This window comes from Pleurodeles waltl, chromosome 9, assembly GCF_031143425.1.
Source record: "Pleurodeles waltl isolate 20211129_DDA chromosome 9, aPleWal1.hap1.20221129, whole genome shotgun sequence".
Lineage (NCBI taxonomy): Eukaryota > Metazoa > Chordata > Amphibia > Caudata > Salamandridae > Pleurodeles > Pleurodeles waltl.
The window spans coordinates 822129488-822147951 of NC_090448.1; the positions used below are offsets into that span (position 1 = coordinate 822129488).

The following is an 18464-nucleotide window of genomic DNA, read 5'->3' on the forward strand; positions in this document are numbered from 1 at the left end:
CAAGTGAGACACCCACCCTCCTGGGTGAGCGGGCACAGGCAAGTGGGTGGGGTACACAGGGAGGGCGGTGCTGGTAAGGGGGGTGGCAGACAACAATGGTGTTGGTGTGGTACCAGAAGGGTCCGCCACTGCCAGGGAGCCACCATCAGAGGAGGTATCTGAATCACATGTGTTGGTAGCTCCAGTCTCCACTGTGGTTCTCCCCTTGCTCTCTGTTCCACTGGTCCCTTCGGCTTCACTGCTGGCCGCCTCCTGGGTCCCGTGGGCTTCTGCATCCCCACTCACCAGTGCGCTTCTTCCTTCACCATATGATGCTAATGCACACGTAGATAGAGGAGGAGAGAGAAAAGGAGGGTGGCAGAAACAGAAAGGGAGGAAAATATTAGAACCCACACATCCACTTCACATACAAACAATGCAGATAACAGTCCCTGCCTGCGAAACAATAGACCAATTAGCAATTATTCTCAAATAGAGTCATGCAAGCCATGTCCAAACTCATTTCAACCGTGCAGACCAAACTCCTGCATGAAGACAACTACATGCCCATTAATGCCAAAATGACTACTCCTAGAATCAAGCCCAGGACTATACCCAACCACATGTCATCCATTACAGGATGATACTAATCTAAGCAGAGAGGGACTCAGGACACTAGCTAACTGACAGGAATGTGAGGTGTACATGTGGTACAGAGGATCCAATGATGTAGGAAGTGATGCAAATGCAACCTTCACATAACATGCCTGTCATTATCCACATACAGTGCTATCATGACCACTTCATGCTACTACAGTACATGCAAAGATGGAGGATGCATCCATTGACATGATAGCAGACTTAAGAGACCCATACCTACAGCTAAACATGTGTCAAAGTACCACCACTTCTTATCCTGCATGGCTCAGCATAGTGACCGTCACACACTCCTACTTGATGGGTGTGGCAACCTGGACTGTACATTCCCTAAATCACATCTGACTACGTTCATTGCAAGTCCAAGGAGGGTGACAGAGCACAACCATGCAGTAGTCACCTGACAGTCAACACTTACCCCCTTGTGGCTGCTGTGCTGCCTTCAAGCGCCCATCCAACTCAGGGTACACCACCACCAGTATGCCTGCTATTAGGGGGTCAGGGTCTGACGTGACCCCTCCTACGTTGGGAGACCATCCCCAGCTGGGCCTCTGCGGTCTTCCAGGCTCAGCATCGTAGGTCCTCCCACCGCTTCCTGCAATGAGTGCTCCGCCGGCAATGGACCCACGGGTCCGCACTTACCTTTCTTCTGGTGGGCGCTGACCTGAATGGGAAGCAGTGAGAATAGGGGGGACATGATGTAAATAATACCAATCCAGCAGTAAGCTTTGACGACACACAACAAACACTGCTCATGCACACTGGCAACATCCCACACATTTCATGTGCATGCTACACACCTGATCATTCATGACAGGTCAATGTGCACATACATACTGTACATCGTCAAACACCACCCAACATGTGTAACAAAGGACGTTGTACTGACCTGTTGTCCTGGAGCTCTGTACATCCGCCCATACAGGGGTAGGACCACTTCCACAGGTTTCCCCAGATCCTCTGTTGAGAAGGCTGGGGCCTTTTCCTCTGCAGTGCGTACCATCTTTGCTCTGAGAGACAGGACACAGCAGCACTCAAAGTGGAGGTCTCTCTATCCTGAATGGCAGGAGTCAAGTGAGCTGGCCCACACAAAATGGCAGTTACGACCGCAGCAGTCATGACCGTCACCACCGGTGGTGATTGTCATTGGTCCCAGTCTCCCACTGACATCAATGTTAATCAATGAGGAGTTGCACGGAGGTTCAGGCCGCACTCCACCATGACGACTTCCGTCGGCGGAACAAGGGCACTTCCAGCAGTCCAATGCATGCCGGACATGCGGATGCCATTTTAGTCTGTGACATTACTGCCCTGAGTTTACACAACGTCACTACCTGCATGTCTTCACAAATACATACTTCAGGTCTCACATGGTGAATATATACACATGTAGTGTGTGTCTAGTGACATTTCAACACTTGTCACACCTATTGTCAGCATTTATGATCAGCATAGTGGAACACATGGAAGGTGTAGGTGTACGTCCATTCCCATAAGAATTATGTGCCATCGTCTGGTTAGGTGTGGAGGGTGGAATAATGTGTATTCCCTCAACATGACAGGCAACTTGCATGACTATTACCTAATGACTGTCATGTGTCATACTGAATAGCCTACAATGTGAGAGATTCCCAGATTGTTGTTTGTGTCCCCGCACATATTTGGCCACAATGGAGTGATGAGGAATGCACCAATTTACCACCCACTCGTAGATCTTGAAACCATGGAAGAGCGGCAAATCTTGATGACCTATCAACTAAACCGTTTGTGCATCAAGGAACTGGTTGCCCAGTTGAAGCCAGATCTCCTGCCGGGTTTGAGGAATCCCCATGCCATCCCTCCAACAGTCCAGGTGTTGTCAGTCCTGCATTTCCTGGCGAGTGCCTCTTTTCAGGTCACAGTGGGACTGGCTGCAGGGTTTTCGCAGGCCAAGTTCTGTTAGGTATTGCAGGATGTGCTGGATGCCCTACTCAAACATGTGCAGAGGTACTTTAGGTTCCCAGTACCTCCGGATTTTCCCACTGTAAAAGCAGTCTTCTACAACATCTCAAATGTCCCACATGTAATTGGGGCCATTGATGGGACTCACATTGCCCTGGTACCTCCGAGGATCAATGAACAGGTCTACAGAAACAGGAAAAGTACATATTCACTCAATGTACAAGTGGTGTGTCTTGCATACCAATATATTAAAAATGTGAATGTTAAATTTGCTGTATCAGTACCTGATTCCTACATCCTGAGGAACAGCAGTGTCCCTGCAATGATGTCACAGCTACAGGGAGAAAGAGCCTGGCTCATGGGTATGTGTGCTGCTCACCATGTCCGACGTTTATACCCCTCATGACACAGTCAGCACTCCGCCTAGCAATGTTACCTATGACCATGTTTCCTTTTACACACAGGTGACTCCGGATACCCCGACCTGCCCTGGCTCCTGACACCTGTGAGATATCCAACAACATTAGGGAAGAACAGGAACAATGAGGCACATGGCCAGACAAGATGTGTGATTGAACGGACTTTTGGTTTCTTGAAAGTTAGATTTCATTGTCTTCATGTGTCTGGTGGTGCTCTACAGTACAATTCAAGGAAAGTCTGCAAGATCATTGATGCATTCTGTATGCTCCATAATCTGGCCCTCTGAAGGCACATCCCACTGTTGGAGGAGGGGGACATTAATGCTGGAGCAGTGGTAGTTACCCGTGACTCTGATGCTGAGGGGGAGGGGGAGGCTGACGAGGATGAGGCACGTGACAACAGGACTGACATGTTTCGTGACTACTTTCCTTGATGTACAGGTATGTCCGCAATATATATCATCTGCATATGGGAGATGTATTGTTGAAGCCAATCTGTAGCCAGTATTTGCATGCATCAAGGTATGTGTGGGGACTAGAGCCTTGCATATTGGTTAATGACCTTGAAGGGTAGGTGACTCACTATGAGAGATAGTGGAAATGCACAGCTGTTAAGTACATTTGTGGAATGCTGGTGCCATTGCGGTACAGCCTTCTAGTTGTACTAAAGGTTTAGGGTCCTCAGGCTGCCTGTTTGGGGCTATCTTAGGGAGACATATCAGTCTTGTCCTGCTGCGTAGGTTGCCATGCATTGTCATCTGCTGTGTGGCAAGTACCTGTTCCTGTCTACTCAGGGAGTTGTGCAATTGAAGATGATACATATGTTTCATCTTTCCTGTCCCACACGTGTGTGATTGCCAATGCAGACCTTTACATATGGCGTAACATAGCTGCTGGGACACTCACCATGTGTTTGTGTTCAACTGCTGTTGATGTATGACTGTGGATTACATTCCTTACAACATTGTACCTCATTCCATTCATTTATTCCTTTTCAGGTGACATCTTTGTTTGCAGACTGCTTGCTGATTTGCCTGTTAGCATAGTTGATAGTGGATGTTAATACAATATGGATGTACTTACACACCTGCTGGAGTATCCCACTACATCAGTAACTTTTACATTATTGTTGTGTAGACATGTGTATTCTTTTGTTGTTCTGTAACAAATTTGGCATTACAAACAATAAAGAGACATACACCATGACTTGTGATAATAGGCGTTTATTTAGTGTAAAATTTTACAGTCCAGAGGAGTGGGATAGTGCTCTAGGTGATGATCAGAGTGGGTAGTCCAGCTGTTAGGTTCATAGGTCCTGTGTCCATTTGCCTCAGAATGATGTGACCTTGGTATTGGACAGCCAATAGGGTGTAACAGTGGCATACAAGGGTGACATTTCAGAAGAGGGATCACTTCCTGGTGGGGGGATTGGTTTCGGCCTAAGATCCTGCAGGATGTCTGGATGGCCAACCTCTTTTATTGGGGGGGTTCATCAGCTGCAGGGGTAGTGGTGCTGGTGGCCTGTGGGTCCTCCTGCTGTGCTTCCATTCCAGTAGCAGGTGCTGATGTTGAGGGCAGTGGTGTTGATTGACTACTGGATGTGGCCTGCTGTTGGGTGGAGGATGTCCGCAGGATCCAGTAGAGTTCCTTGAACTCCCCTAATATGGAGGCCATGGTGGCATTGTGTGCCTGCCACTGCTGCCTGGCCTCCTGGTAGTATTCATCCTGCAGCCTTTGTGTGTCCTGCAAGGTGGTGAGTATCTGGTCCAACTGGCCTTGGGTTTGCTGGTAGGCTCCCAGGACTCTGGAGATGGCCTCCTTGCCAGTCGTGTCCTGTACCTGCCTTGTCCCTCGTCCCATGATTGGCCTCCCACTGGCCCTTGCCCCTGTGCCTGTGCCCTTGGTGCAGTGTGCCCCCTTCCACTGACACCAGGACCATAATTGGCTTGGGTTGCACCCTTGACTCCTGCCCCTGTCCTATGGGGCACACTGATGGTTGATGTGACCTTGGCACACAGGTATGGGAAGGTGGGCTCTCCTGTGCCCTGGCTGCCACAGGGGAGGTGGTTTGGGCTGTGGGCATGGTGAGGCTGGTGGTGGTAGACTGACCACTCATGCATGATGGGCCAGGTTAGTTGTCCGTATCCAGACTTGCAGGTGAATCCTCCCCTATTGGTGCTGCTTCCAGGCCTGGGCTTCCTGTCACTGGGTTCCTCTGCTGTGTGGCAGTACTTGTGAGACCTGTGGGATGAGAGGTATTGTGTCAGATGATGGTATTGTAGCAGTGACACAAATGGTTGTATGCTGTCATCTACTGTATTTGCAGGGCAGTAATGGCATTGACAGTTTCCAGTCCATTGCTTGTGTTCCCATCAGTGGAAGGTTGCAATGGCCCTATTTTGGAGTACAGTTTACATTTGTCTTGCTATTGTCATTGCAATGTACTGATGTGCATTCCTACCCCATATTGGTGATGGGGAGTGACATGGTTTAACGTGCAATTGCAGAGATGTGATAGGGAAGTAGAAGTCAGGCAAGGGTAGGAGAGTGTTGCATTGTGGTAATTGTGATACTTTCTGCTGTGTGAGGCATTCATGCACTAGGTGTGGCTGTGAGGGAATGGTGTCAGTGGGGAACGGTGGCATGCAAAGGTGGGTATACGGTCAACAGTGGGTTTGTGCACGTTCGAGTGGTTTGTGGTGGTGAGAAGGTGGTGGGGGTACATGCTGTGCACAGGGACATGGTGGCCAGTGAGTACAGAAGACTTACCAGTGTACAGTCCAGAAGCAATTCCCGTCAGCCCTTCCGGATGTAGTATGGCCAGGACCATCTCCTCCCACGGTGCCATTTCTGGGGAGGTGGTGTGGGTCTTCCACCAGTCCTCATGACGGCTACTTGGTGCCTGGAAGCCATGGCCCGTACCTTCCCCCTAAGGTCGATGCACCTCTTCCTAATGTCCTCCCTTGTGCGTGGATGGTTTCCCACTGCATTCACCCTGTTGACTATCCTCTTCCATAATTCATTCTTCCTGGCTATGGTGTTTGTGTGCAGTGGTGTGTTGTGTGATGCATGCTTAGTAGGATGTTGCCTGTGGTATCTAGGTGCAGTGCCCCCTTTCAGTGGGCTCTTCTCTCGCTCTGTCAGGGTTTCTAGTTGCAAAGGGTTCTGAGTATGTGTGGGGGTGTGTTTTGTAGTGCTGTGGACAGGTGTGTGTATGTGTTTCAGGTCATGCTATTGGTGTTATCCCATCTGGTGCAGTGTTAATGTGGTGGTGGCTATTTTTTTCCTGCGGGGGTTTGGACGGCCAAAGGATTACTACTGAGTTGGGTTCCGCGATGCTGATTTCTGACTAAAAATTTGGCGGGAGGTATTTTCTCTGGGTGGAGGTGGTGGTGGTGAAGCCGCCTCCATCATACCGTAGTTTGGGCTGACGGTGTTGTTTTCTGGTCTAATTTTGGCGGTGTTGTGTGGGTTACTCGTGATGCGCGGGCTTCACTCCGCCATCGGTGGTGGTGTATTCGCTGCTGTTTGCACAGCAGTCTTCGTTAATGACCGACAAACTCGGAATGAGCACCTCAGTATCTTGCATCCTAACCTCTATTTGTATAATGCTCTGTTCAAATGGGCCCACTTTAAGTATAGTCATAACCATCCAATTTTTCTGATACTCCAGAGTATATCCTAGTTTCAATTATGCAGATTGATTTTTAGAAGTCAGTCAACATGGTCATCATTACCAATTCAGCCTATGCTCAACTAAGGTTCCTAGTGTCAGCAGATATGGAATGTTTTCACAGGCCCCTTGGGACATGGAGGATGCTTGGTAAAAAAATGACATAATACTTTTGTTGATTTCTGCTTGTTCTCTTTTGGTACACCAGGAGCACTTGTCATTTCACAATATGAGGTGGATATCTCAACAGCTTGTGGTCTTGCTTGTGCATCCCACCAGCAACACCGAAGATTCCTGGCTCACCACCTTCCCACGAGGAACAAGTCAGTAATCTCTGCTGAAATTGTGGCCACACTCTGCCCTCTCTTATCCTGTCACACTCACTCATTCATGTTATTTCTGAATGGGGTGGCAATATCTATCCTTCTGACCTTAATTCTATTGGTGGCGCTCAGGACCAAATCCATCATCCTATCCTATATAGGCGGTCCATACTACTCCGGGGTCAGGGATCATAAATGGCCTACTCCACTGATTGAAGCATATTAAAAATATGTAACCCATTTCGGCATAGGCTCTTCAGTCATGGGTGATGAATCCAACATCAGTGTCACAGAGATTGTATTTCCCAAAGTTTTATTTCTTTATAGAAGTGCACATTTTCACACATAATACCATTTCACCTAACCACCCAGGCACCTAAATGCCTAATACCAATAAAGTACAAACCTAGCAACAGCTAAGCAAATAACTTTCTTATCTCCTCTTACCTTATTGAGCGCATGAACCAGAACGAGCATCTGCCAATCTACAATTAGTTCCGCTAATTAGGGCAGAGCCAAGTTTTGAGACTTTTCCTATCTTTGACTTCATCCGGCTCTGTTCTCAGAGTGATTGATAGCGTATTCCACAGTGTGGGAACAAGATAAGAGAAGGATCTTCTGCCTCATTTGGCCTCCTGAATATGAGGGACTGAAAGGAGGCCCTTAAGGTTCTGCTTGGATTGTACGCTGTCAGAAGGGCTCCAATCATATGGGGGTCTTTCCCATTTGTTGCCCTATGAGTCATAAAGATCACTTTGATTCTGTGTTCCGCAGGAAGCCAATGTAAGGAGGTTAAAGCTTTGTTGGCTGAGGACCCTTTATGTAATTTAATAATGGTCCTGGCTGCAGCATTCTACAAACCCTGTAGCCTTTTTTGGACTGCTTTAGGGGAGCCAAGATATAGAGAATTGTTGTAATCCAGCTGAGAAGAGATCAATGCCTGGACTGCAAATCTTCTACATGAAAAAAGTTGAAGATCCAATACTTTCCTTAGAGTGCTCAGCATGAAGACACAGGACCTGGTAAGTTTGTTAACTTGGGCATCCATCACCAGAGAACTATCCAACCACATTCCCAGACTTTTTACAGGTGAGGTCAGAGTGGGTGGTGTTCCTAGACAGTTTAGCCATCCTAGCACGGTTATTGGGGTTGGGTTGTTTCCGTAAGCCAGGAATTCAATTTTTTCCCCACTAAATTCAATGAACAGTTTGCCATCCAATTTGCCACTTTTTCCAAACACAGGCCCAGTTGAGATTGGGACCCTTCATCTGGGGGACAAGAGACAATAAGTTGAATATCGTCAGCATAGAAGAAAACGGACAGTCCGAATTTGTTGACAATGGAGGCTAGTGGTTGAACATAAATGTTAAAGAGAGTAGGGCTGACTGCAGAACCCTGTGGGACCACACTCTTCAAAGGGTCCACCTTGGAGTGATAGGGATGTTCCCAGACCTGAAATGATCTATCTGTCAGAAATGACAGAAGCCAGTCTAGAGCCGTACCTCCTCTGCCATTCTCCTTCAGCCTGAGCCCCAGTAACCGATGGTCAACCATGTCAAAAGTTGCGCTCAGGTCGAGGAGAATAATGGCAACCACACCTCCCTTACCTAGGATTTGCTTGACCTCCTTCAAGACTACCAATAATGCTGACTCCATGCTGTGCTTCGGTCGGAATCCTTTTTGACAATCATCCAGAAGCATGTTATCCTCTAAATACTTAGGGCCATATGTACGAACACATTTTCCCACAGACACAGAATGGGCAAAACTGCTTGCTACATCTGGCCCTTAGGCCCATATTTATACTTTTTGACGCAAACCAGCACCTGCGCTGGTTTGCGTAAAAAAATGTACCGCCGGCTAACGCCATTCCAATACACCAGACGGGCGCCTTATTTATGGATTGACGTTAGCCGGCGCTGCAGCCTGGTTGGAGTAAAAAAAAATGAGTCTAACCGGGCAACGCAGGCGTAGGGAAGAATGGGGGTTGTGCGTCACAAAATGGTGCAAGTCAGGTTAGAGTAAAAAATCATGGCTCTAACCAGACTTGCGCCATTTTTTGACGCACAACCCCCATTGAAATGACTCCTGTCTTAAGAAAGACAGGTTTCATGCCTCCCTGCCCAATGGCCATGCCCAGGGGACTTCTGTCCCCTGGGCATGGTCATGGGGCACAGTGGCATGTAGGGGGGCCCAAGTTAGGCCCCCCTATGGCACTTAAAAAAAAAAAAAAATACTTACCTTTACTTACCTGGGATGGGTTCCCCCATCCATGGGTGTCCTCAGGGGTGGGTGAGGGTGGCAGGGGGTGTCCCTAGGGCAGGGAAGGGCACCTGTGGACTGCTTCCATGGTCAGAGACCATGGAAATGAGCTCACAGGTCCCTTAACGCCTGCCCTCACCCAGGCGTTAAAAAACTGAGCAAATCAGGCTGGGCGCCATTTTTTAAGGCCTACCCCCTCCTGTGCGTCAAAATGACGCGGGAGTATAAATAAGGCGCACATGCCTTAAAGTCATTTTTTGGACGGGAACGCCTACCTTGCATGTCATTAACACAAGGCGGTGTCACGCATCCAGAATATTATGCACACTGCTGAATTTTGACGTTCGCGGGGTCGGGCCTCACAGTATAAATATGATGTTAGGTTTGCGCCGAATTTGCGCAAATTAGACGCAAACAGAGTATAAATATGCCCCTTAGAGAGGTGGGGGGTGGTTTGTTCTTCTAAGGTTTTCCCAAATATCGGCAGCAGAGAGATAGGTTTTCCCAAAAATCGGCAGCAGAGAGATAGGTCTAAAATTCCCTGGACAAGCAAGGTCAAGATTTGTTTTTTTTAACAAAGGTTTCCCGTGGGACTATGCCTCTGGAAATTGTTGTGTTTAATCATTCTCTTATTATAGGTAGACTCTTCATTTCCTTGTGAAAGAATATAAGGAGTGGCCGGGTCTAATGGGAGAGGTGTAGGCAGGGTTGAAAAAATAGCCAGCAGGATGGAGTCTTACAGTTAATTTTTAGCAGCTCTCGACCCATAAATAAAATGGCGCTTGAGGCATTTCCTGAATAAGTATACATATTTGAACAGAATTAGTACAAAGAACGAGTAATATTTACTGATATGTGAGTCAGCAGCTTCTAGGCTCACACAAATGCTGTTGACTCTTTCAAGAAGCTGAGGTTCGCAAAAGGTGATTTTACTCCTTTTTAAAGATGTACTCCATGGTGGGAACACCAAGCAGGTTTCTGCACACTTGAAAACTGACTTGCTTGAAGGTATCAAGTATTCAAACACTGGTTTCCTAAGCCATTCTCCCCCTGTATAGACTGGAGATGTACTTCTGTCAAGGATAAGAGTAAATCTCTTTGTTGATGGAGGCACAAGAACATCCCCAAAAAGTATGGGTTCTAATTTGAAGTGAGGCTCTCAATGTGGAAACATATTTTCCCTCTGGATATAACTCATGCAAAGAAACATTTTCCCAGGCACATGACTATAGTTACAATATTACATGCGGCAATGTCTTCACATGCAGTAGAAATTCACAGAAGTTTACCAGGCTTACCCTCGGTAACCAGGAAGCGTTCCAGGTTACTTAGAGTATTCTAAGAACCTTTCAAAATTGCTAAAGTTTGAAAATCTGCATCTATGCAACACAGTAAGCACTAGGTCAGTACTGAGTCCTCACCGTTTAAACTGTACAAACCATCAATTAACATCCAAACACAGTAGTTGAATCGAAACTCAACATATCTTTCTGCAGACCCACCCCAGTGGTATACATTGAATTGAGGCGAGAGGTCCAACGTATATTCAAGGAAGGCCATTGAAACCTCCCTTTGACCTCCATGATCTTATCAAGGGGTTCTAAGCGACGGGAGGACTGGGAAGGGACAGTGGGAGGCTCAATATCGTCATTTAGATCCACGGTGACTTATAAGATCCTGTCTAAAGTCAATTGTCTTATTTACCCCTTAAGTAAATCAGCTGAGCTAAAGATACTTGAAGAAAGTGTATTTTATATTTAATTGTAGAGTGATAAAAAACAGGGTTCACATAGTGCCTAGAGCCATAAATCACAGCCACAAAATGAGGAAGACCTATCACATTTTTTCATGAGAGCTGATAATCATTTGCATAATATTCAATGAGCGAAAAGATACTATGGTCCTGATTACGAGTTAGATAGAATTCCATGCGGACTGTCCAGTGGCTGGAATTACGGCTACCAACCGGTAACTCGGCAAGGAATTTGGCCTATTACGAGTTAAAGCGTTTGAAATGGGGAATACTTATGCGCATAGGGAATTATCGTGCAGGATAGCAAACAATATTCCCTTGGCATATGTTTGTGACACACGCATTTACCACCCGCTATGAGGTGGAAAATGTGTGTAGGGGCTTTTGCATGGGGCAGTAAGGGGATGTAGGGAAGGTATGGGAGGGAAGAATGAAGATTATTTCTGGCTGGCAGAGGAATGAAGGCTCCCCCGACATTGAAAAAGTCAGGGCGGAGCTGAGGACAGGGTTTGGCTGCTGTTGTGTCAGAAGCCTTGTGCAACTTTCCGACAGTAACACGGAGTCCTCTCCTCCCGCAGCCAGGAAAACCAAATGTGGCAACACCAGGAGAGTCGTGTTCAAGTGGAGCGGAATTTGGTAGAGTCACTCCGCCTGACTGGCAATCGAAATCCTATGATCTTCAATTGAACAGGCATTGTTTAACCCTGTAACCAAACCTAAATATTATGCTAACAGAAATATCTTCTGCCAAAAATATTGTTTCCTAAATATTGTTTACAAAAATATTGTCTCATTGGATTAAATAAATGAAAGTCTACACACAACGGACCAATTTGGATTAAATAACAGAAAATCTACACCCAAGGAAATAATATATTTGGAAGCAATATTTATGCTACAATATTTGCATCAGATGATTTTTTGGTTATAGATATTCTGACATACAACTAGGCACAAAATGACAGCGTGATAAGCCCTCATCACACAGCAACCACCACATCAACAACCATGATTTTGACAGTCATCACATCAAAAGATATCATGTCATATTGAATAAAATATTTACATCATCGTGACCGTAAGCATAATTTGCCTGGACTTTGACGTCGCTCCAGGGCCCCAAGTGCGAAAACTGGAGTTAGAGCAGTAGATCTGTCAGATCTGAGTCATGGCAACTCATGGTAATGGCCACGTCAATGTAAAGGTAATGTAAGGGCAGTCAAAGAATCACCCTACTATCCCAGTAATTGTGTAAAATGTATTCAATATAAGTCACCTTGTATGGCTGCTGTCCCGAACCTTTGCTTCTCTTATGGATAGATCACTCCCAATATGAATCGCTATCAAAACCTGAAAATGTATTGCCTCATTTAACGTTAAGTTTTCTTATAGAAGATTTTCACTATTCTTGTAGTTATGCAAATGAGTTTGAAGCGCATAGCCATTGAATCATTGTAGAGGTTTGTGGGGATATTGGCAAACAATTATTAAAATATCAAATTGACTTACAGGGTAAGATTTCAAGGTTTGAATCAAGTGTCTGGTCTGTTCTGGAAATTCACTAAAATAAAGAAAAAGGCATGTTTATTTAGAAGAAAGAAACAGATATGTCCAAATTTGTGCACCTGTGGTCACAACAGAGCGTTTCTGGTTATTGTGTGCATTATTTGAGCATCAACTAAGCCTTTCTTAACTTAATTCTTTTATTGAATACAATAGAGTTAAATATTCACTAATGAGAATACATTGAAATGGGAGATAATGTTCTTCACTGGACAATTTCAAAATAAACTTAAGGCAATTCTACTATGAAACTTTTGAGATTATCAAATGGGACTTTATTTAGTTAACCCCTGTCTCCATCAGTAATTATTCATATAGATATGAAGGAAGAAATCTAAGTCACCCTAATATACAGTAGATAGGACTCGTTTTATTTCATTGTTAGAAATGGTGTTTCTGGTTGGCTAGAGTAGGCACCTAAGCCAGGCAGAACCCACCCACTCTAGTCAGAGCAAGAGAGTTACGCACCCAAGATAACCCCTGCTCACCCCTTTGGTAGCTTGGCACGACCAGTCAGACCAATCCTAGAGGCACTGTGTAAAGCGTTTGCACAACACACACAACACAAGTGACACAATAAATACACCACAAAGGAAACTCAACACCAAGTTATATAAACATAAACTGTATTGCATAAAACATCATTAGACCAAACACGACATGTATCAGTAATACCCTGCTACACAAGCAGTTGTCAGACAGGTAACTAGTACTCTGCGGCAATAAGCAGCAGTCAGATAAACATAGAAGATACTGGTATCTTGCAACACACACAGTAGTCAGGTTGTCATTATTACTATCAATGCCCATGTCATAGAAAACACAGGATCATGAATACCCAGACATCACTCTGGGTGCACCCATCATGGAAACATCCCTATTGGCAGAGGTCATAGTACCATAAACATATCATCAGTGATGACAAGATATCATCATGTTGCCCAACTGTGGAGAAATATTCCTACGTTGCCAATATCAAGTAAAACTATATCACCAAAGTAAAAGAACATAAAGTGAAAATCTCCCCCAGTGCCATCTGTTATGATCACAATGAACACCCCACAGGAACACAGTGGGCTGGTGCACTTGCACCTTCATTACACAATATCCAGCAATACTCTCTCCCCACAGGTCGGCCATCTGTTGAGGTCACCTCGTCCTGTGGGGCCCGGATGGAAATGGCCAAAGAAAGTACTTCCCCAGGAGGTTATCACACGCCCCTCATAGGGGCCACCTCACTGCAGACTGGCGAGGGAAACCATGCTCGGGATTCCCCGTGAATCGGTCCTGGTCGGGGCTGCCACCCTCAGTGATGAGGTGCTTGGTGGAGTGGCTCCTGCCACCTCTGTCCTAGGAGGCCGCGCATTTCCCACTTCGATAACGCTGCCCGGCGGAGGAAAGCCTCCTTTCCTCGGCCGCGGCGGTGAGTGCACCCAACACAGGTACCTGCCTGTGCCCAGGGGCACTATTTGAAGCATTCCTGTGCCCCAGGGGCACTACACAAAGCGCTCCTCTGCTACGGAGGGCTCCTCGCTACTTCTCCAGCGACAGGGGAGCCTCATACAAGGTGACACGGGGCGCTTCCTGCAGTCAGCGATTCACTGACCAAATGATCGCTCCAGGCCAGAAAAGACCTAGGATCAAGCGCTCTGGCCAGAGAGGAATAAAGCGCTCTTCAGGTGCAAGAGGTAATGAACAAGAGGCACCCTACTTGTGCAACAGCACCAAAGGAGCAGGAGTGCCGGGAAAAATGGGGGCACATCACCCAGCCAATGGAGACACTAATGGGGGGTACAGGGCTTCAGGGCCCAAGCAAGCAGGCCAGCACAAGGGTTCACAGGCAGTGGCAGTCCCTCTTAGTAACCTAGCAGGTCACAGGTCAGCACAATAGCAGCAGTCCCAAGCAGGAACAGCTTTCAGGTTTGTGGAAGAGGCAGGGTGGCGCGTGGGTGAGGGGTGGGATTGGGGGGGGGTGATAAACTTTAAAATAAATGAAATTTTAAAAAAACACCACTTACCTTTTCTATTCCGTCCCGCGCCGCACTCCTCTTCCCTGCTGGCTGGCTGCATGCAGGCACAGGCTCCCAGCCAGCCCTGGGGCCAATCCTGACGCTGCTTGGCTGGGACGACTGTGTTGCCGGGCTGCAACTGTGTTGCTGGGCTGCAGAGAGCACACTGTGCATGTATGTTTGGCCGGCCCGAAACGGCCGGCCAAACATACATGCGCTCTGAAAGGGAGTGCTGAGCACACCCCTGTAGTGAAAATCACAGCCTGCGCTCCGCCCTTTTAAAAGAAAAGGATAATAAACTGAGTTTATTATCCTTTTCTTTTAGAGGATTTGCAGCTGCCGCTGCTGGTGAGGGGGCGATGCTCCTCAGCCCTTAAGGAGGAGCCGCTCCTGGTCCCTAGGTGGTATCTGGCGAGTCCATCCAACAGCGTCCAGTTTCCAGTTCAGTAGTCCATTAGTGTCTCAAAATGTGGAGGGGGAGACCCCCTGTACTTCTCCCCCTTTTGCGGAAGCTACGCAAAATGAGTATAAGGGGTTCCAACCAGGTGGCTAAAAACTGGGTTGGGGCAGTGGTGTAAGGAGTGGTGGGTAGCTGCTGAGGTGGCTTCAAGAACTTAGGACAGGTGGATGGTAAATGAGGTAGGGGAAGTGTGTGGTGCAGGTGCCTAGTGACAGGGGTAGACACATTTAGCACTGGGGGTCATGATGTCTTTGCACAGGTGTTAGACCTGGCATCCTTGTCTTGGTTAGCCCTCACTTTTTGCCTTTAGACCTCCTGTTTCTACTGACTTCGTTTTTACTGGCCTTACGATTCTGCACGCTTTACCACTACTGACTAGTGATAAAGTGCTTGAGCTCTTTCCCTAAAATGTGGTTACATTGGCTCATCTGCAATTGACATATTTAATTTAATTATAAGTCGCTAGTAAAGCGCCCTCCCAGTGCCCAAGGACTCTAAATTATATGCTACTCATGGGTCTGCAGCACTGATTGCGCCACCCACATGAGTAGGTAGCTCATTAAACATCTCAGGCCTGACATTGCAGATCCTGTGGGGCATATTTATACTCTGTTTGCACCAAATTAGTGTCATTTCTTTTTACTCTAATTCGGTGCAAAACTAACTCCATATTTATACTTTGGTGCTAGACCCCTCTAGCACCAAATTTATGGAGTTAAAGTCATTTTTTGAAAGTGGAGACCTACTTTGCCTTAATGAGATGCAAGGTAGGCGTTCCCGTGCAAAAAATGACTCTATGGCCTTAACGCCATATTTAGGGGCATATTTATACTCTGCGGCATATTTATACTCTGTTTGCACCGAATTAGTGTCATTTTTTTTTTACTCTAATTCGGTGCAAAACTAACTCCATATTTATACTTTGGTGCTAGACCCCTCTAGCACCAAATTTATGGAGTTAAAGTCATTTTTTGAAAGTGGAGACCTACTTTGCCTTAATGAGATGCAAGGTAGGCGTTCCCGTGCAAAAAATGACTCTATGGCCTTAACGCCATATTTAGGGGCATATTTATACTCTGCGGCATATTTATACTCTGTTTGCACCGAATTAGTGTCATTTTTTTTTTACTCTAATTCGGTGCAAAACTAACTCCATATTTATACTTTGGTGCTAGACCCATCTAGCATCAATGCCCTGATTTAAACTTTTTTTGCACTGCATTAACGTCATTTTATGGCGCAAAAGTGGCGCAAACTTACAAAATATTGGCCCTTATTTATACCTTTTGCTGCAAAACTGCACTAACTCAGTTTTGCACCACAAAGTTTAGCACCGGCTTGCACCATTTCTGTGCACCAGCTGGGCACCATATTTATTGAATGGTGCAAGCCGGTGCAAAGGGTAGGCTAGAGTTTAAAAAAATTACTTTAGTCAGGGGGGCTGGCAGTATAGAAGAAGAGGGCTTAGCACCAACAAATGGCTTTAGGCAGGTTAGAGTAAAAAAAATGACTCTAACCAGATTAGCGTCATTTTATGGTGCTAAACCTACCATGCCACAAGACTCCTGCCTTAGAAAAGGCAGATGTAATGCCCACCACCCCAGTGGCCAGCACAGAGGACAGGGGTCCCCTGGGCATGGCCATTGCACCCAGTGCCATGTATGGGGGCCCATTTCAGGGCCCCCTATGGCACTTTCAAAAATAAAGGCCCATATTTATACTTTTTGACGCAAAACTGCGCTAACGCAGTTTTGCGTCAAAAAAAGTAGCGCCGGCTAACGCCATTCTGAAGCGCCATGCGGGCGCTGTATTTAATCAATGACGTTAGCCGGCACTGCCTGGTGTGCGTGGAAAAAAACGACGTACACCAGGCAGCGCCGGCGTAGGGGGATATGGGGCTTGGGCGTCAAGAAATGGGGCAAGTCAGGTTGAGGCAAATTTTTCGCCTCAACCCGATTTGCGCCATTTTTTTTCACTCCCAACCCCCATAGAAATGACTCCTGTCTTAGCAAAGACAGGAGTCATGCCCCCTTGCCCAATGGCCATGCCCAGGGGACTTCTGTCCCCTGGGCATGGTCATTGGGCATAGTGGCATGTAGGGGGGCACAAATCAGGCCCCCCTATGCCACACAAAAAAAAAAATACATGACTTACCTGAACTTACCTAAATGTCCCTGGGATGGGTCCCTCCAGCCTTGGGTGTCCTCCTGGGGTGGGCAAGGGTGACAGGGGGTGTCCCTGAGGGCATGGGAGGGCACCTCTGGGCTCCTTCAGAGCCCACAGGTCCCTTAACGCCTGCCTTTTGCAGGCGCTAAAAAACGACGCAAAAGCGGCCGTACGTCATTTTTTTTGACCCGCCCACTCCCGGGCCCGGGAGTATAAATACGACGCACATGCCTCAGAGTCAATTTTTTAGACGGGAACGCCTACCTTGCATCTCATTAACGCAAAGTAGGTGTCCACGCTAAAAAATGACGCAAACTCCATGGACTTTGGCGCTAGACGCGTCTAACGCCAAAGTATAAATATGGAGTTAGTTTTGCGTCGGAATTGCGTAAAAAAAAACGACGCAATTCCGGCGCAAACGGAGTATAAATATGCCCCAAAATGCACTTACCTGTACATACCTGGGATGGGGTCCCCCATCTTCGCAGTCCCTCTAGTGTGGGTGGGGGTGCCCCTAGGGCCTAGGGAGGGCACCTCTGGGCTTATTCCATGGTGTTCCACCATGGAAATAGGGCCAGAGGTCCCCTAACACCTGCCCTGACCCAGGTCTTAAAAAATGGGGCAAAGCAAGCTTTGCCCCATTTTTTGACCCCTCCTCCCTCCCTTGCACCATTTTTACATGGGAGTTTAAATATGGTGTTAAGGCCTTAGAGTCATTTTTTGCACGGGAACGCCTACCTTGCATCTCATTAAGGCAAGGTAGGTTTCCACTTCCAAAATATGACTTTAACTCCATAAATTTGGTGCTAGACGGGTCTAGCACCAAAGTATAAATATGGAGTTAGTTTTGCACTGAATTAGAGTTTTAAAAAAATGACTCTAATTCAGTGCAAACAGAGTATAAATATGCCCCTTAGCGTCAAAAAATGATGCTAATCTGGTCAGAATCATTTATTTTGACTCAAAACTGCCTAACGTCATTTTTTTTTAAGCTAGCCTACCCTTTGCACCGGCTTGCACCATTCCATAAATATGGTGCTCAGCTGGTGCTAAAAAATGGTGCAAGCCGGTGCAAAACTTTTTGGGGCAAAACTGCCTTAGTGCAGTTTTGCAGCAAAAAGTATAAATAAGGCCCTGTGTGTGCAGTTTTGAACTGCCATTTTGACCTGGCAAAGTTAACCTTTTGCCAGGTCCAAGCCCTCCATCTTGAAACATATGTCAACCCTAAGGTAGGCCCTAGGCAGCCCCAAGGGCATGGT

General features: G+C 46.7%; 1 protein-coding gene across 1 annotated transcript in view; it reads right to left on the bottom strand.

Moving 5' to 3' along the window:
- The window catches only part of LOC138260033 (phospholipase B1, membrane-associated-like), a 171669-nt gene that overhangs the window by 85292 nt on the left and 67913 nt on the right, over positions 1-18464 (bottom strand). Inside the window, exon 8 of the mRNA XM_069208114.1 lies at positions 12517-12568. Coding sequence (XP_069064215.1) covers positions 12517-12568 — 52 coding nt within the window. The remainder of the gene's footprint in view (positions 1-12516; positions 12569-18464) is intronic.